Genomic DNA, 18284 nt, shown 5'->3' with positions numbered 1-18284 from the left:
TATCCACTGGGGCTCAGCACTGACCACAGCTCAGCTAAAAGATGCACTGTCCCAAACTGGCCTTCCCCATTTCCACCTCCATATCTTTGCTCATGTGGTTCCACCTTCTGAGAACATCTTCCACTGTCGCCTTTATATGTCTACACCATGCTCACCTGCCAAGGCCCAGTTTAGGTTGCTCCTTCCCCCCGGTTTTCCCCAAGACACCATCTTGCGGCGAGGACTTCCTCTTGGACCCCCGCATCCCTACCAAGTGCCCCAGCATCTGCCACACAATGCCATTACCTGTTTGTTCCTGTGGGTCAGCTGGCCTGTGGGCTCTATGTGCTGGGACCCTGCCTGCAATTCTCTCATAACCCCCCACAAAATATCAGCGTTACTGAAGAGGTACTGCCATGAAACCTGGTGGGATGAACAAGTCACACTGCCAGACACAGCAGCCACTGTGCTAGGATGGGCTGCCATGGGAATCTCAGAGGGCACCACACCCACAGCACCCACCCAGGGGCCAGAGACCCTTACCCTACCTGCCCCTGCTCAAATTTGTTGGACTTGTCTGACTTCTTCAGGGGTCGTTCACCTGTGTCCCCATACTCCTCGCCGTAGATAGTTAGGTAGACGTTGGCATCAGTGCCAGCCTTGGGCACATTCCCGGTGATCACCTGGACCTCATAGATGTTCGCTGGAGACACAGAAAGATGCAGTGTGGAGGGCCTCGGGGCCATGGGGTGAATGGACCTGAGGCATAGCCTCTCAGATCCAGCCAGATCCCAGAACAGGAGGGATCTTCAGATGCCTCTACGCTAACCTGGGACTGAAACTGCCCCCAATCCCAACCCCAGACTCCTTCACCATGAAGCCAGCAGACAGCCCTCTTACTTCATGTCCCCTCAGTCAATTGTATTGAGTCATATCAGGGCTCTTCCCAAAGTCACCAATTCCTCCTGAGAACCTCAGGAAAAGTGCCATGCTTATCCCCAAACAGCAGTGTAAATGGTGGCATTTCACACGCAGGTCAAGAGAGTTATTTGGGAACCATGATGGGTGCCTACCTATTTGGCCTCCATGTGAGGGGGATCTAGGCCCCCTGCCCCCAGTGGCCCCCCTTTAGGGGAACTGTCTGACCACTGCCCCACCCCCCGACCCCACCCCCTGCTTACGCTCAGGACCCGGCTTGCCAGCTGGCACCAACTCCACGACAAGTTCGTTGTCCTCCTTGCCCCGGGCCAGCCAGCGGTGGGCTTCGAACTTGTGCTGCTCAATCACCTCCTGCATCCCCGGCCCAAACTCCTCCTCTTCCTCCTCTTCTTCGGTCTCCTCCTCCTCCTCCTCCTCTGATGAGGACTCCTCTGATGAGGACGACTCCTCCTCCTCCCCCTCCTCCTCTTCATCGCTGCCCTTCCTCTTCTTCTTCTTCTTCCTCTGCAGCTTAGCCTTCAGTCGCTCCTTCTTGAGCAGCTGCCGCAGCTTGTCCTTCTCCTTCTTCTTCCGGGCCTGCTCCTCCGGCGTGAGGTCCACCTCCCGCACCACCAGGTGCCGCAGCCACACGGTGTCCACGAACCAGCTGGGCCCGAAGCCCTCGCCTGTGTGCCCGAGCCGGAGCTTGTAGACCTCGCCCACGTCGGCTGCCTCCAGCTGTTCAAAGAGCAGGGCAGTGGCTGTTGTGGCCCCAGCATCCTCCTCCCAGCCCCCATTCCCACCCCTAAAGAGCCAAGCTCAAGGCCTGTTTGCTGAGCTGCAGGATGGAGAGGGCTGGGGCCTCTGTGCTCAGATCCTTCCACCAGCTCCCTCTGTCTGGCTATACCTGTCTTGGTTCCGCTGGGATCAACTGGCCCCACCGCAATCAAGTTTATTTCTTCCAACCTCTGTGGTGGCCAAGCTAGTCTCCCTCTTCTTCTCTCTTAAACATACATGCCTGCATGTACACACACACACACACACACACACACACACACACACACACACACGCCCACGCGACTCATTCCTATGATTTCTATGTCCCTATTATGGCTCATATAGTTTCCTTACTTAGCCTGCCTTTATCCCCTCCTCTACTTGTAGCTAAAATCTATTCATTCAGGTTCCTGTGTTTCATTACTTTTTTTTAACTTTGTGCCTCTGTGTTCTCTTTACAAAAATTTTCAGTGTTAACCATATATAACTTTCATAATAAGCAAAAAACAAAAGTACTCTTTTTCAAAAACAAAAATTTCACCCACACCCACAGAGGCCCAAGCTCCTTCCTCCCCCAACCCTGAGCACATGGCCTCAGCCTGACTGCATCTTCCCCAAGAGCACAGAGGGGGTCCAGGGTTTAGCTCTGGTGCTGGTCTGTCCTGGATGCCCTCTTCATCCTCACGAGCTGGTCTTTGCCCTCTTGATTATGAGTTCCTTAAGGGCAGAGACCATCATTTTCAGTCTCTACCAGGATGGGCATAGCACACGACTGGCCCAAAGGGCAGTGATGATGGCATCATCAACTCTAGATCATGAGGCCTGAGCTCAGTCCTGAGCCCCAGGCTCTGAGGAAGGACCCACATGGAGGTGGGGTCTGGCCTGTCCCCTGCAGCACTCAGGGGAGGGCTCACATGGGGGTTGTTGCTAGTCAGTGTCCTCCCAGGCTTCCTGATGCTGATGAGCCCCTGTCTGGGGTTTGACCCTTCTCAAAGCCTGGTCCCACCAGTTCTTCCACTGAGTGCCAGGGCGAACTGAGGCCAAGGCTGTCCCATGAGTTACACAGTGTCCTACAATTCAAGTCCAGACCTAGATGAGAACTCAGGCCTTCTGGCCCCCTGTTCATGAGTCCACAATGTAGCCAATAAACCACCTTTGCCAGAAAATTACCAATCATGGCAGAGCCCAGGGCCCCTGGGAGAGTGGAATTTATCCTTCTCAGCTACTTAGGGGAAAGGCTCTGGACCTTCTTCAGTGCATTAGCTCTCCTCTTCAGCATTTCCCAGATTACAGCACCCCTGCAATCAACCTTGCCAAGGAGGCCGGCTTGCTGCACCCCTGGCCTCCCTCACATCTGTCTGCCCAGCCGTGCCTTCATCCACCACCACATCCAGTAAATTGGCATCCAGAAGACATGCTATCCGGTTCCATCTCCATAACTGGGCACTCCTTCCCAAGTGCATTCCCTGACGTTGACTCTTGATCATTATAGGGACTGTGAAGCCAGCCAGGCAGGTATTATAAAGCTAGGTTTTAACTGATGAGGAAGTGAAGGCTCAGAGAGCTAAAATACTTGGGCCTCTGCCTCCTCAGCAGTGTATGAGGGCGTCTGGCTCAATGAGGCTCCCTCCAGCTCTGATGTTCCAGACACCTATGACAGTCCCAGTTCAGCCAGGACTGTCTTCCCTGGGCACTGGGTAAGATTCTTTGCTGAAGGCTAAGGTGCTCCTGGCATGAGGAAACACAGGGCACCCAACATGAACATGCTGCCTGCACATATACATCTGCACATGCACACACACTGTCATATCTATAATTAAACATTCCTGTTTCCCCTAAGGGGCACCACCCTTGCATCCTCCTCTCTTGCCAACAACACGCCCACATTCTCATCTCTTTTTTCCTTCTATTGAAAGACTTGGAAAGGAAGAACGGAGACCCGGGACACTCAGGAAACAGCCATAAAATTCCAAGTCTCCCAGTGTCCTGGCTGGGAAGCATTTTCTTGTTATCAGGCTTGAGAGAACTGTAGACTCAGAGGCCACAGGACCGGGAATGAGTGGAGGAACCACAGCCTTAGTGCCATCTTTTGGCAGATTAGAATTACCTGCCCCCATGGTTCTCAGGGATGGCAGCATGTTAGTAATCCCTGGAGGAGCTTTTAAAAGTACACCCAGAAAATATATCCCATCCCCAGAGGTTCTGATTTGTCTGGTGTGGGGTGTGCACCAGGCAGCACTTTTTTCTTAAAGCTACCCAGGTGATTGTAACATGAGGCCAGGGGTGGGAACCACTGATCTAGTCCAATCCCCTCATTTTAGGCCAAAAGCTCAGGTGTGGAGAGAGGAAGCATCTTCCACCCAGCTGGAGGGAGGCAGCCCATTCTCAGGTGAGTATTGACTGAGGAAATTAGTACACCCAGGGAAGCATCTTGGTGTCCACTGGGACTGCTGTTGGCACCCCCGCTCCTCGACCCCACATACCTGGAATGTGTCCTTGGATGCCCGTTCAAAAACTTTTGAGCGGCTGGAGAGGAAGAGCACTTCTGTCTTGCCTTTCTCTCCATAGATCTGCATGTAGACTCGGGCACTGGTGCCTGCGCCACCCACATCTCCTGTCCAAATCTCAACCTCATAGTGGACCACTGGGTGGGCACATGCAGGAGAAGTGGAACATTTAGTAATAATAATGACAACAATGATAGTAACAAAACAAGCCTTTCCTTAGCCTGTTCCAGGTGCCTGGTGCTTCACAGCCATTCGCTTATCTAATCCACTCCTCAACACCCTGAGTAAGCACAATCATTCCTATTTTGCAGGTAAACAAACTGAGGCTTAGAGGAGAATAGGTGGTGGAAATGCCAAATCTAAGCAATCAGACACACATCCCAGTCATCCTCTGCACCACATGCACCAGGAAGGAGGAGGAGTCACATACCAGCTGGCGATCCCTGCTGTGTGCCTGCCTGCTACGGTTTGCATGTTTGTCTTCTCCAAAACTCATGCTGAAATGTCATTGCCATTGTAACCATATTAAGAGGTGGGACCTTTAAGGAATGATTAGGCCCCCCCAAAATGCTTACGTTGAAGCACTAACCCCAGGACCTCCGAATGTAACTATATCTGGAGATAAGAGTCTTTAAAGAGGTGACTAGTTTAAATGAGATCCCCAAGGGCAGGCCCTAATCCAAGCTGATTGGCATCCTTATAAGAAAAGGAAGTTGTGGCACACAGGGAAACACCAGGGATGCAGAGAGACACCAGGGATGCGAAGAGACCAAGTGAGGCCACAGTGACGAGGCAGTCCTAACCTAACACAGTAATGCAGAGAGCAGTGAGCGCAGAGAGAGCAATCCATCAAAAAAGGAGACTCACTCTAGAAAAAACAATAAGCTCTACGAAAGATGAAAAGCAATTATCATAAGGTAGGTGACTCAGCAGTGAATAATATTGACATACTTATAATAATATAAAAATTGAACACTGATTTAGCTGTTTTGAAGGCTGGAAGGACGGGGAGAGAGAGATACAGTGAGTATGTGTGTGTGTGTGTGCACGCGCGCACGCACATGAGGGCCCATACAAGTGCCTGTGTATGTTAAAAGAACTAAATCCTCCTCTTTCATAGTAGGAAGTCAATAGATAATGTCTAAGACTGTAAAATTTAAAAACTGAGGCCAGGCGCGGTGGTTCAGGCCTATAATTCCGCTGCTTTGGGAGGCAGAAGGATTGCTTGAGGCCAGGAGTTCGAGATCAGCCTGGGCAACACAACAAGATCCCCATCTATACAAAAATAAAATAAAAATAAAAATAAAAATTGAGGGGTATGGTGGCATGTGCCTGTAGTCCCAGCTACCCAAGAGGCTGAGGCAGGGGAATCGCTTGAGCCCGGGAGTTAAGGGTGCAATGAGTTGTGATTGTGTCACTGCACTCCAGCCTGGGTGCCAGAGCAACGTCCTGTCTCTAAAAAGTAAATAAGTAAAAATTGATAGATATATTGTTTAAAAATATGGAGCTAAACTTCAGAGGAAAAATCTAAAGTAAGGTTGTTGTCATTGAAGAAGAGGGGTGGGGTAAGGGGAAGAGGTGGGTAAGGGAACTATTGCTTTTTTATCTTCATCTTTATCTTTATCGTCTTGATTAATATCTATACTACTCTGATGGAATTCCAGTGTTGATTTATAAAATGAGGGAAGGAGTTGATTCTCAGACTGGCAAGTGCCATTACAAAGCATGTGTATATGACAGCCCTAAAGGAACTTGCAGGTTGCTTGGGGAGATTAGACACACATATGAAAAGATATTCAAACAGTTCTGGGAGCGAGAGAGGTGATTTCATACTGGGGTTCCCTCTCAGGGAAGCTGCTGTGGAAGTGAGCCTTGGGCAGTTGCTTTCAGGACCAATGTAGAAATGCAGAGGTGAGGCCAGCATGGTGGCTCACGTCTGTAACACTAGCACTTTGGGAGCCCAAGGCAGATGGATCACTAGGGTTCAGGAGTTTGAGACCAGCCTGGACAACATGGTGAAACCCTGTCTCTACTAAAACTACAAAAATTAGCCAGGCGTGGGGACGCACACCTGTAGTCCCAGGTACTCAGGAGGCTGAGGCAGGAGAATTGCTTGAATCCGGGAGGAGGTTGCAGTGAGCTGAGATTATGCCACTGCACTCCAGCCTGGGTGACAGAGTAAGGCTCTGTCTCAAAAAAAAAAAAAAAAAAAAAAGCAAGAAAGGTAGAGGTGAGAAGGGACAGTCTCCGTGCCTGGCTTTGGTCCCACTGTCTTCCTCCTCAGAAATGTCACCATCCTATCCAAAGAGGCCCTTCACCCACACCAATGCTAACCCTTTATCCTGTTTCATGTTCCTCCTGGTTGTTCACTGGCATTATCCTATTATTGTCTGTCTCCCCTGTGGAATATAAAGCATTCGAGAGAAAGGGTTTCATTCGTTTTGCTCACAGCTGCCTCCACAAAGCTCAGAGCAGTGCTGGCAGAGAGAAACCCTCAAGAGACAGTCATTCCTCAGTATCTGCAGGGACGGGTTCTAGAACCCCCAAGCATACCCAAATCTGAGGATACTCAAGTCTCTCATATAAAATGGCATAGTATTTGCATATAACCTACACACATCCTCCTATATACTTTAAATATCTCTAGGTTACTTATAATACCTAATACAAGGTAAATGCTATATAAATAGTTGTTATATGGTACTGTTAGGGAATAATGACAAGGAAAAAAGTCTGTATATGTTCAGTACAGATGCAATTTTTTTCCAAATGTTTTGTTTTGTTTTTTTTTGTTTGTTTTGTTTTGTTTTGAGCGGAGTCTCGCTCTGTCGCCCAGGCTGGAGTGCAGTAGTGCAATCTCAGCTCACTGCAAGCTCCGCCTCCCGGGTTCACACCATTCTCCTGCCTCAGCCTCCCATGTAGTTGGGACTGCAGGCGCCCGTCGTCATGCCTGGCTAATTTTTTTGTATTTATTTAGTAGAGATGAGGTTTCAGCATGTTAGCCAGGATGGTCTCCATCTCCTGACCTCGTGATCCGCCCACCTCGGCCTCCCAAAGTGCTGGGATTACAGGCGTGAGCCACCGTGCCTGGCCTCCAAATGTTTTTGATCCTTGGTTGAATCCACCGATGCAGAACCCACGGATTTGGAGGGCTGACTGTGTATTTTTTTGAATAAATGAATGAATAAACAGTTTTATCACCTTAGCCAGTCTTCATAGCAGAAGACATGAACTAGGTCTCAAACTCCTACACAGGGTTGAGAGTGCGCATTTCCTAATAAAGTCATCTGCTGCCTTTAGTCCAGAAAAAAGTGTTTCATCCTTTGGGTCCTCAGTTTCCTCATCTATAAAATGAGCCCTTCTTTCCTACGAGAACCATGGTACCAGAGGCAGTGAAAGCCCCCATGTTCCTCCCTGCAGGACCGTACCAGCAGCACTTGTCAGCAAGACCCACTTTGCTCCATGGTCCCTCCTCCTTCCCCTCAGCCCCATCCCCCCATGGGAAACAATGGGTGGTCCCACCACAGCCTCCTCCATACATTTCTGGATCTCCACCACCTCACTGGGATACAGCTCCACCTCCAGACGCCCATCAGCCTGGTTCTTGTCCAGCCAGCGGTTGGCGGGAAAGGTGTACTGCTTGCCTTGACGGGGCACACGGATCTGAACGCTGCCCAGGAACCAGCTGGCATGCATGCCGGTGCTATCATGCCCAATCACCAGCCGGTTGATCTGAAGGAAACCCGAGTGAGGGTGAGCAAGGAGCCAGTGTGTAGAAACCTCCATGCCCCCATCCCTACCTCCCAAACACCAGCAAAAACAGCACTACTCAACCCAGGTCTCCAGTCCCCAGGAGAGGGAAGATCCATGGAAGAGTTGGGGTCCCATTCCTGCCCCACCATCAGCCAGCTGGGGGGCCAGGGCATCACCTCACCTGCCTGGAGCCACCATTCTCTCCTCCTAAGCCCAGCACACCTCCCAGGGCCGTGGTGAGAAACAAGAGGGGAGTGGAGGTGACAAGAACTTTGAAAGCTCCACTAGTACTTAATCACATTAGGTCATGGCCACATGAGAAAGCAAATGTTTAAAATGTTTGCCATCACCTTACAATCACTGTGTTATTGATTTGGTTTGGTTTTGAACAATACACAGTTGTATATATTTCTGCATTTCTTCAACATACCCATCCTGAAGGTGACAGACTATGCAGGCAACCTCTCAGTACTCTGTGGTTCTGTAACCAATTCCTCTCACTCTTGGACCCAAGGAACACTTTTCTTTTTCCAATAACACTCTATAATTGCTTTGTGATTTTGCATTTTAACATCTTTGCCCCCATGGGCAACATAGAGGGGAGCACAGATGATCATATCACCATCCTTATATGTACTTGGTTTTTCAATGTTTGGATTGCTTTTATGTTTTTTTCTTTTTGAAATGCTGTATACAGAGCAGTTTTAACATCAGATGGAATTATCAGATGGCCTTTGAGAACCCTTGCAGCCCTCAGATTCTCTCTGTGATGGTTTGAAGAGGTGACGTTAGCCGTGAGTCTGGTGCCAAAAGGCCAGATTTAGAAAACTGTCCATGCAGGCCTGCTATTGCTCTTCTGAGTCCTAAGTGCCTCTTTGCAGCTGGTAATGGCAACAATGTCAGAGTTAAGTGCATGCATCCCAGTCCCATGGAATTGTCAGAAGAAAACCAGCTAAGCTTACAAAGCCTGAGAGCCCTCTGGGTGCATGTCAAGGGACAGGGAAGAGTTTTGTTGTTCTTCTGTGGTGCCAGGACTGTGAAAGTCCCAGGAAGGGATTGGCTGAAAGAGTAAAGACAGGGTAGGTGTCTCATATAACTGGATGCTCCCTAAGGGCAGGCACTAGTTCAGTTCTACAGCACTTCACACCTGACATAGACTAATTGTCCAGTAGCATTTACTGAGCACTTAGTATGAGCATGTGGGTGTTATTCACATATTTAATGCTAATAACAACCCCATTAGGATCCCATGTTGTTATGAACGAGAAAATAGAGGCAAACAGAGGTTTAATAACTTACACATGGCAGGTAAGTGGAAATGGGTCTCAAATATGCAGTTGGCAGCCAGAGCCCGTGCTCTCAACCTCTTGGCCACACTGCTTGTTGAGGGGATTTCAGAAACTCAGGAAGAAGCTTAAATGCCCCCCCACTGCCGCCCTACTCTTTCTAGAGGTCTCATTTACACGCCAGCTGCTGCCCAAAATCCTTTAGTAAAGGGAACAGCATTTTCACTCTGCAATTATTGATTAAGCTTAAAATGTAAATACATTTTGATAAACGAAAACACTGATTTAAGTTCATTAACCTCAAGGTATAAATGACTGACATGAGATCTTTCCCTTGAGTGAGTTTTGATGGGAGAAGAGATTCCTAGGACCTGAAATAGGGTTGGACTCCCTGAGATGGAAGGGGCAGGAAAGATGAGGTTCCAGGTAGAGGGCTTTTTACCATCTCCATTTCCACCAAGCCACACCCTGGGAGCAGCAGGTAGTAATGCAAATCCCAGCTCAGTCATTTCTAGAGACATCCTCAATCCTCAAGTCTAAGATTTAGAACTGTGTTTCTCCAGGCGATGTCAAGGAAGATTCTTACCTTGGCCAAACTCTAGCCAGGCTCCTGAACCCTTTCTCAACTGAGCCTCAATCTTGGCCTATAAAGACTTGAACAAAACACTAACATAGTTTCTAACAGCTCAAGGTCACATCCCTAGGGTGACCCTAATCCCCCTTACTGTACCTGCCTTAGAAAACTCAAGGCTGTCAAAATAATTTACGTTGGTTCCAGCCAGCACCTGAGGGTAGGGCTTCTGTCTGCCAGACTCTTGTAGGATAGGACCCTCATACCATAAAGCATCAGTTAGCAAACCCAGACGGGTTCCACAACCCACATGGGCTGACCTCCCCATTACTGCTTTTTGTGTTTTTCCCCTGACTCTACTGAGCCCCTGATTACCCTCCCCCTATTCCCTCATCCTCCCTTTAAAGAGGCTTGCAAACCTCTGCACAAACCTAAGTTGGGTTCAGTTCACACTGGCCTCTTTTCCTGATTGCGGTGGTAGATTACTGATTAAAGTTTGTCCTTGCTGCTTTACTGTTCAGCTTTCTCTTTGATGAAGTGCTTAGACCTCTTGCAGCAGAGATAACTGGAGCCTTGATCTGGAGGCTCTTGGGTTCCATCTCCCAAGGCAGAATCTCTCAGGTGTGGACCAAAAGTATGCACTGAAACAAGCTTCCTGGACCCAATTCTGATGCACATTCAAGTTTGAAATTAGGAAGTATTTTTAGCCCCTTTTCTTAGTCCTCCCTTCTCTTTTCCTTCCCTGCATTCAGTGTCTCCTTCTCCAGTGTCTGTGACCCAGGTACATTGGTCCTGGATATGTAGGTAAATAAAATGTTGAGGTAACGCCACTAAAAATACACATTCCAGCCCCAAAAAGGCTCTGGAAGCATCACCACTGTTTACATATCTTCAGCTGCTCTAGGTCACAGCTGAAAAACAACATACCTCACTCATTATTCCCAAATGGGCTTTTTTTCTTCAAAACATGTTTACCCCTATGTACATGAGTGTGTGTGTGTCTGTGTGTGGACATATGTGTGGACACGTGTGTGGACATATGTGTGGACACATGTGTGAATGTGTGTTGGGGAATGGGTGGGATGATGTCACATGGTCTTGGGAAGGAGACTTACAGTTCCAATGTTCAGGGTCTCAAGGGTGAATTCGTCCACCCGGCCACATTCAAAGTAGTCTTTGAGGTTGTTGTCAGAGACAAGAAGAACTTGCTTGATGGTGTCAGATTTATCCCCATAGAGCTTGATGTAGACTCTAGAATCCGTGCTGGCCCCAGAGACATCCCCAGTCTTCAAGCTGATGTGATAGCGAAAGTCTGAACAGCCCAAAGCAGAGGGAGGAAGGGAAGGGGTTAGTGCAGGGGGTGACAGGAAGCAGGATGCCTGTATAGGAGGGCAGCCTGGAGCTGGAAGCTTGTGGGGAACACAGGCTGGGAATTGAGAATCCAGGCTCCTGCTCTAAGCAGCCCTGCAACTTGGGGCAGGGGTTCCTTCCATCTCTGTGAGGTCTCCTCAACCACAAAAGCAGAATTCTAGTAGGTTCTCTGTCTGCTCCAGAAGGTGTGAATGGGCTGAGAGCAGGAAAGTGTGTAAATCACAAGCAAGAACATCAAAATGTAAGAGCCTGAAAGGATCTCCCACAATCATCTGATCTAGCTTCTCTGACAGTGGACAAGGAAACTGAGACAAAGGAAGGATCGATCTTTCCAGACATTGTCTAGAGTATTATACACACAGTATTATTGCTAAGGATTCTGACCTCAGTTTCACAAGCAAGGAATCTGAGCCTCAGAAGGTCATGTGTTTGGTGTAAGATGGCAACAGTGAAGAGGTCGCCAGCCAGGAGTGAAGCCCTCTTGAAGCCCCCTGCTTTTCACTGGGCTACCACAAGGGTGTCACTCCATTTTATCAGCCAGGAAGGTCTGCATTATCTGTCTTCAGGGATAAAAACACCCGAGGAAAAGGTGAGTCCTGAAATAATACAAGGCAAGCCCCCAAGTCCTCCAGGCTTGTCCCTGGGTGTGTGTGTATCTTGGGCAAAGAGGAGGAAGCACTGGAAAGGTGAGTGATGCTCACTCCCAGGCCTGCCACTCACTGCCTCCGTAGGGTCCTCCCACTAGGAAGAAGGATTTGGAGAAAGTCAGCTGCGCACACCCTGCCTGGGGTCCAGCCCTGGAACTAGATCAGCTTCATTAGTTCCACCCAAGGGCACTTGAGGAAATGGCTTCTCTTCTTGCTGAAAGATATAGTAGCAGAAACTGGGAAGGAGACCTCTTTCTTATACTATTTTCCAGCTAAACCAGGGATGCCCAATCTTTTGGTTTCCCTGGCCACATTGGAAGAAGAAGAATTGTCTTGGGCCACACAAAAAATGTGCTAATACAAATGATAGCTGATGAGTTAAAAAAAAATTGCAAAAAAAGCTTTATGTTTTAAGAAAGTTTACAAATTTGTGTTGGACCGCATTTGAAGCCATCGTGGGCCACACGTGTGCAGGCTGTGGATTGGACAAGCTTGATCTAAATGCTTTCAGAGGCTCTGACTGAGGAAGCAGGGGGTCAGGAGGTCCTGTCCACATGGTGAAATCGGGGCTTGCTGGAGTGGGAAGGACAGTGACATAGACAGAGATACCCTGGGTACTGGTTCCAGCTCCATCACTGACTACACAACTGGGTTTGCTGGGGTTGTGGAGGGGGAAGAGGGGTCCCCTTACCACAGGCATGGGTCATCTCCTCTCCTGGGTTCCTTCCCGGATCTTAAATTCTGTAACTCTGAGACCAGAAATGGGACACTCTGGTTCAAACTCTGCAGTCTAACCTTAGAAAAGGTCAGATATATATATCTTTAGCTGCTGGGTGTCGTGGCTCATGCCTCTAATCCCAGCACTTTGGATGGCCAAGGTGGGTGTTTTCTTGAAGGGCTTAGCTGAGGGAAGACCCCTGTCTCACCAAGGGCACACCCAGCACCTAGTCATCAGGACAACTCACTCTTCAGTGTCGCATTGCTGTCACTGGGTAGCAACTCTCGGACCAGCTGCCCATCGTCCTTATCCTTGTCCAACCACCTGGTGGGCAAATGGGGGGATGTTAGCTCTTTGGGTGGTGCAGGCAGACGATCAAAGCTTCACCCATTCATGCAGAGTCACTAGGGAGACCTAGAGCTTTGACTTTAGCAAAGTAAAATGATTCTATGGGAGCATCTAGCAAAGCATCCTAGCCTGGAGTGGGAAAGGAGGACTTCCCAGAGGCGGTGGTGTTTGGCTGAGATTGGAAGGAGGGCAGGGAACTCCTTGGGGAATGGGTGGAGATGATGTCACATGGTCTTTGGAAGGAGACCAGGAGAAAAGGGAAGAGTATCCCAGAGGAAACAACATATCCTGGGATGGAATACAGCCTCCAGGAGTTGAGATAAGATCATGTGGATGGATGCAGTGAGAGCTCGCAGAGGAGGCTGGAGAGGGGACAGGTCACATGATGTAGGGCCTTGGCAATCACTGTCAAAAGTCTGTCCTGAAAGCCATCATTAGCATAGAAATCAAACATCTCTTTTTCTAAAGGCTTTCCATCCTCACGGCACCGTACTGAGGGCTCTGGGGTGGGGACATGGAAGAGAAGATATGCTAGGATACATAAGGCCCAGTCCAGGCTGTCGGCAGCCTACTTAAGAAGACAAGATAGACCAGCTGAGGCACTGAAGACCAAGACAAGGATAGGTATTGGACCAGAGTAAGTTGAGGGAAATGAGAAGGGATCAGTGATCTGAGTCCTCAGGGATAAATGAGAATTGCCTTCCAGGAGAAGCTGGAGTTGTACCCTGCAGGGCTGCAGATTGATAGCTGTGACTCTTCAACATGTTGGAGTGAGCCACGGTCCCATCTCTCTGCTGGTCATCCACCAGGGGGAAAGGTATGGGGCAATTTACCTGAAAAGCACCTACACACTGGGCATAGAGACTCAGCCTGAGAAATCAATCATGCAAGCATGAGTTTTCTAAGCTTCAGCACTCAGGATGGTTTATGATGGGGCCCATGGCAGAATAGACACTGTTCATTGTTCCCCAGGATATTGAGGAAAACAAGACATTTGCCTCTCAACCAAACCACCTCCCATTTGTCTGTGTCTTGGTGCTGGTCTTTGCAGCCCACTCCATTACCCTACTGAGAGGGAGGCAACTCCCTGGCTACAGAGCCCGTAAAAGCCAAGGCACTAATTCCTCCATAGTCTCCCTGGCATGGAGCTCAGGCCTCCCCAAACTGCAGTACTCTCTGCTAATAGACCACTCCTCTCCCCAAGGCTGACAGAGGAAATGCTGTGGTCTCTCCCAAACCTTCTCTTTCACCCTCCTTCCCAAAACACAAGATCCGACATTCCCAGGAGACCTTGCTGTCAGTTGGCTATTAGCTAACACTAAAATATAAGCCGACAACTAGGCTGTTACTTTTCCCAAGGGCTTTGGTGCTGTGAATCTAGAACGCAAGAAAACCATTGGAGACTCCAAGACATGAGGATACAATGGTGAAATCCTGGGCATTGATGACAGGGGAATTTGGGAACTCAGGGCTTCTAGAGTCCCTGAAATCAACCAATTAAGAGCCTCCCATTCTGTCTGCCTGGCTGAGGTCACCCTGGCATGGAGACTGCAGAGGAGAAGGTTGTGAAGCAGGCCTGGGCACGCATTCACAGGGCGGGGAAGTGTGGAGAGTCAGCAAGCCCTCAGCCATCTGAAAATTCTACCTGCGCTCCCCTCATTCTCCATCACTTATCCACCCCCAGCCCCTCCCCAGCAGCAAAAGGAAACCATGACTTGTCATTTTGTTTCTACCTAAATACTTTCAGGGTATTAATAGATATTTCCAAATATAGCCAGTTTCTTTCAGCTTCAAACACTTCAGCCCAGTTTCAGAGTGAGATGTTGCTAAAAGGATAAGTCAGTCTGGTGGTGATTTTATTACTCTTTCTCTGAGCTCATAGGCATGTGTGTGTGTGTACACACACACATACACACACACCTGATCCGAGCAGAAATTCTGATAAACAGACCTAGTTTGTCCTGCTCTCCAACAGAGTTAAAATAACAGCTCAGGTGAAGAAAGAAGCAGTGTGCATGCTCAGGCTCCAGTTCCTGATTTTTCCAAGTCCCCTGGGTCCTGAGTTGGCAAATGTCATCACTACATGTGTCAGCAAGACATAAGAACCCATTTTCTTAAAAAATGCATGCACTGTTAAGTGTTTGGGGGCAGGGAGGACTCCGGGGTGTTTGAGGCCTCTGCTCCTCTCCCGCCCAGCCATCAGCATCATCGGTATCACTGTGTCTTTAATGGGCTCCTTTCGAACTGCAATACCCTCAACCTCACCATAAGATACATGCCGGCCAGGAAGGTGCAGAAGAGCAGACAAGGGATTGGGTCAAAGTCACACAGCAGGTGGGCAGCTAGACTTCTGGTTCTGAGCTCCCCCAGCACCATGTACGTGACAATGCAGTGTGCACACACCAACTTCTTCCTCTTCCCCTTTCCGGGCTCCCTCTCCTGGCCTGCCCCAGAGCTCCGCCCGCTGCTCTCTTTATACATGCTCTCCCTAAAGGATCCCCTGCAGTTCCCCAGCTTTAAATTTTAGCTCTATGCTCTCATTCTCTGAATTCATTTCTCAAGGCCCAACTCTGTATTGAAAACCGAACACATCCCAACTAGACCTCCAGAGTCCAACCTTGTCCCCACCCCTCAGTTCTCCCTCCCCAGGATCCCCATTTCAGTAAACGGCATGACCTTCAACCCACCTATCAAAGGCAAAAGTCTGGGGCTTTCAGTTCTAGCTCTTTCTCTGTCTCTTATGGGCAAGGCCCATGAACTGTCCCTCCAGGGTCCTCTCTGGTGTACAATAAGCCCCTTCTCACCACCTTCACTGCCACCACGAAGGGCCAAGCTGCCATGTGGTGAACTGAATTGTGTCCCCCCACCCCACCCTACCCCATTCATACATTTAAGTCCTAACCTCCAGTACCTCAGAATGTGACCTTATTTGGAAACAGGGTCATTGCAAACGTAACCAAATTAAAATAAGGTAATTAGGGTGACTCCTCATCTAATCTGACTGGTATCCTCATGAAAAGGGAAAATTTGGACACAGATACATAGAGAGGAAGATGCTGTGAGGAGGCACAGAGAGAAGGTGGCCAATCACAAGCCAGGGAACTCCCAAGGCTGCCAGGGGCGAGGACAGAGGGCTGAGTCAGATCCTTCCCTAGCGCCTTCAGAGGGGCGCAGCCTGACTGACACCTTGATTTTGGACTTCTGACCTCCGAAACTGTGAGACTTTATGTTTCTGCCATTTAAGCCACCCAGTCTGTGTGCTTTGTTACAGCCCTGGAACATGAACAAATGCCGTCATCAACTCCCCAAAACCTCCTGCTGGTCTCCCCTCCTCCTCCCTGGGCCCTGTCCTAACCCCAGAGGCCAGACGGCCTTCCTCACATGTAAGAGGCTGCCTCGCCCTGTTGGACAGTGGCCTCTGTCTACCTGCCTGTCTTGCTGGACTCCAGAACACTCTAGTCCTTTCCCCTGGTGCTCTCCTCTTCATTCCATGGGAGGCCGGCCTCAACGTTCCTCTGCAGACAGGCCTTCCCCATCTCTAGTCCCCACTCCAGCCCCTGCACCGTTGTGTGTTTCCACCACGCCACTCTTCACAGTGTGTCATTCTGGCTTTATTCACTTGCTTTTTGTCTAGTTTCCCTGTAGACTATAAACTCCATGAGGACAGGGAGTAAATATATAGTAGGTGCTTAATAAATATATTTTGAGTGGATAGGAATAAAACAATGCAAGCTCTTCCATCTGGCATCCAGCCAGTTAGCCTCCGATCCAGGATGGGGGTGAAAATGCGGGTGATGACTTGAAACGAGGCTGTACTCTTCCCCCACATCCCACTTCCCCTATGGCTTAGGAGACTGAGGGTTCACACTCCATCCTCTCCCACCCCAGCCTTCTCACTCCTTCCCCACATGCCAGGCACCCCTTGCCAACCTCTGGATGAGCCACCCCCTCAGCCCCTTACTCATGCCTCATGCCATTTCTTCAGCCTAGGTGGCCCACCCTCCCTTTTCCTCTCCCTCTGTCCACTCTCTGATCTCCCTTCCAGGCCCAGGTGCAGTTCCATCCCTTCCTGGAAGCCTGCCTGGCTTGCTCTCTGTTAGTGCCACTCACTTGGAGTTGCCTACATTACTTACCTTTTCAGTGTAATTCCTTGTAATATGAACAGTGGCTATATGTAGAAGACTGTAGCGCCCTTTGTCATTGACAAAATCTGTTTCGCAATCATTGACCTATGGAGCCCTCCCAGCGGCCCTCCATGACTGGGAAACTACTGGGCCTAGGTTGGTGCAGTGGTAAGTAATTCAGCTGCAGCAGATGTGCGCCTGTGTGTGTGCACCTGTATGCACAGGCATGCACGTGAGTACATCTGTGTTCATGGTAAAAGGAAGAGCAACACACTCATTGCTGGGCAGCTGTGCAACTCACTCTCATCCACTCAAAGGAGGGCTGTCCTCAGTGTAGCTACCCTCGAAGAGCCCTGGACCAGCCCTAATAAAGTGGACACATAGCAACTCATCTCTACATATAGAACTTAGCCCTAGAACTAAGATTTGCAGAACCAGGTCAGTCCAAGGCCCCAAATCAATCATACAGTGTGCATCCTCCAGATGTTGCCACGTAAAATGTGGAGGGCCACCAGGATGACATGAAAAACACTGGTATTGCTCATTCTAAAATCTCTCTATCAGGAACTTCTTTAAGTCAATGGGAACCCAAATGCTTAAGCAAAAAGAGAAAGGAAACTTTATCTCACGAGTAAATTGCAGAAAGGAAAACAAAGTAAGATACCTTGAAAAGAAGTTAACAGGGGAGAGGTATGGTCAGAAAGCTATTTAAATTAAAAACTATTAAAAAAAAACCCTTTTGATTTAAAAGTTTAATTCAATCTGCAACTAACTCTCTGAAGTAACTTACACTTAAATTCAGGAATTGCCAAATTTTATCATGAACAAGCACCCACATTTTGGTGCTTAAATAGAGGAAACTAGCAGCACTGTAAGGGGTGAGGGGGTAATGTGAGGCTCAGGTCTAAGCACCACCAGCAAGGCCACCTCTTTCTTCCACCAGCTATAGCCTTAAGCCACTGTTTTGCTTGCTGGTCGTGGTAGTAGAACTGGGTCTTCCCAAAATGCAGGGACCATAACCTAAGCTGGAGAAAAGACCAGGAGGCAGAACGCGTACCTGAGACAGGGGAACTCCACGTTGTCGCTCTCAGGCTGCCCTTCCTCTCTCACCAGCACTCTGTCCAGGTACCAGCCACTGCCAGAGCCTTTGCCATCGTGTCTGATCCTCACCCGCCTCACATTCCGCATGGTAACGGACTCAATAGTGAACTCGTCAGCCTTGTTGGGGGAAACCACAATGACAGTTGGATGGTGGCTACCCCAGGACCCAAACACCAAGGAAAGA

At 49.2% G+C, this 18284-nt stretch overlaps 1 protein-coding gene across 8 annotated transcripts in view; it reads right to left on the bottom strand.

The window, feature by feature from the left end:
• LOC105499623 (lipoxygenase homology PLAT domains 1) overlaps nt 1–18284 on the bottom strand; it is a 183781-nt gene that overhangs the window by 85030 nt on the left and 80467 nt on the right. For 4 of the 8 annotated variants that reach the window (XM_011772341.3, XM_071085420.1, XM_071085421.1 and 1 more), the window contains 7 exons: nt 18057–18217; nt 12775–12851; nt 10907–11103; nt 7721–7913; nt 4158–4318; nt 1161–1635; nt 528–682 (listed from right to left, as the gene is read on the bottom strand). In XM_011772341.3, the coding sequence (XP_011770643.2) occupies nt 528–682; nt 1161–1635; nt 4158–4318; nt 7721–7913; nt 10907–11103; nt 12775–12851; nt 18057–18217 (1419 nt within the window). Of the gene's footprint in view, nt 1–527; nt 683–1160; nt 1636–4157; nt 4319–7720; nt 7914–10906; nt 11104–12500; nt 12594–12774; nt 12852–18056; nt 18218–18284 lie in introns of those variants that run through there. The other 4 variants (XM_011772370.2, XM_011772351.3, XM_071085422.1 and 1 more) reach the window with 4 other exon arrangements.

This window comes from Macaca nemestrina, chromosome 19, assembly GCF_043159975.1.
Source record: "Macaca nemestrina isolate mMacNem1 chromosome 19, mMacNem.hap1, whole genome shotgun sequence".
Classification (NCBI taxonomy): Eukaryota; Metazoa; Chordata; class Mammalia; order Primates; family Cercopithecidae; genus Macaca; species Macaca nemestrina.
This window is presented reverse-complemented; position numbering and strand designations above follow the sequence as displayed.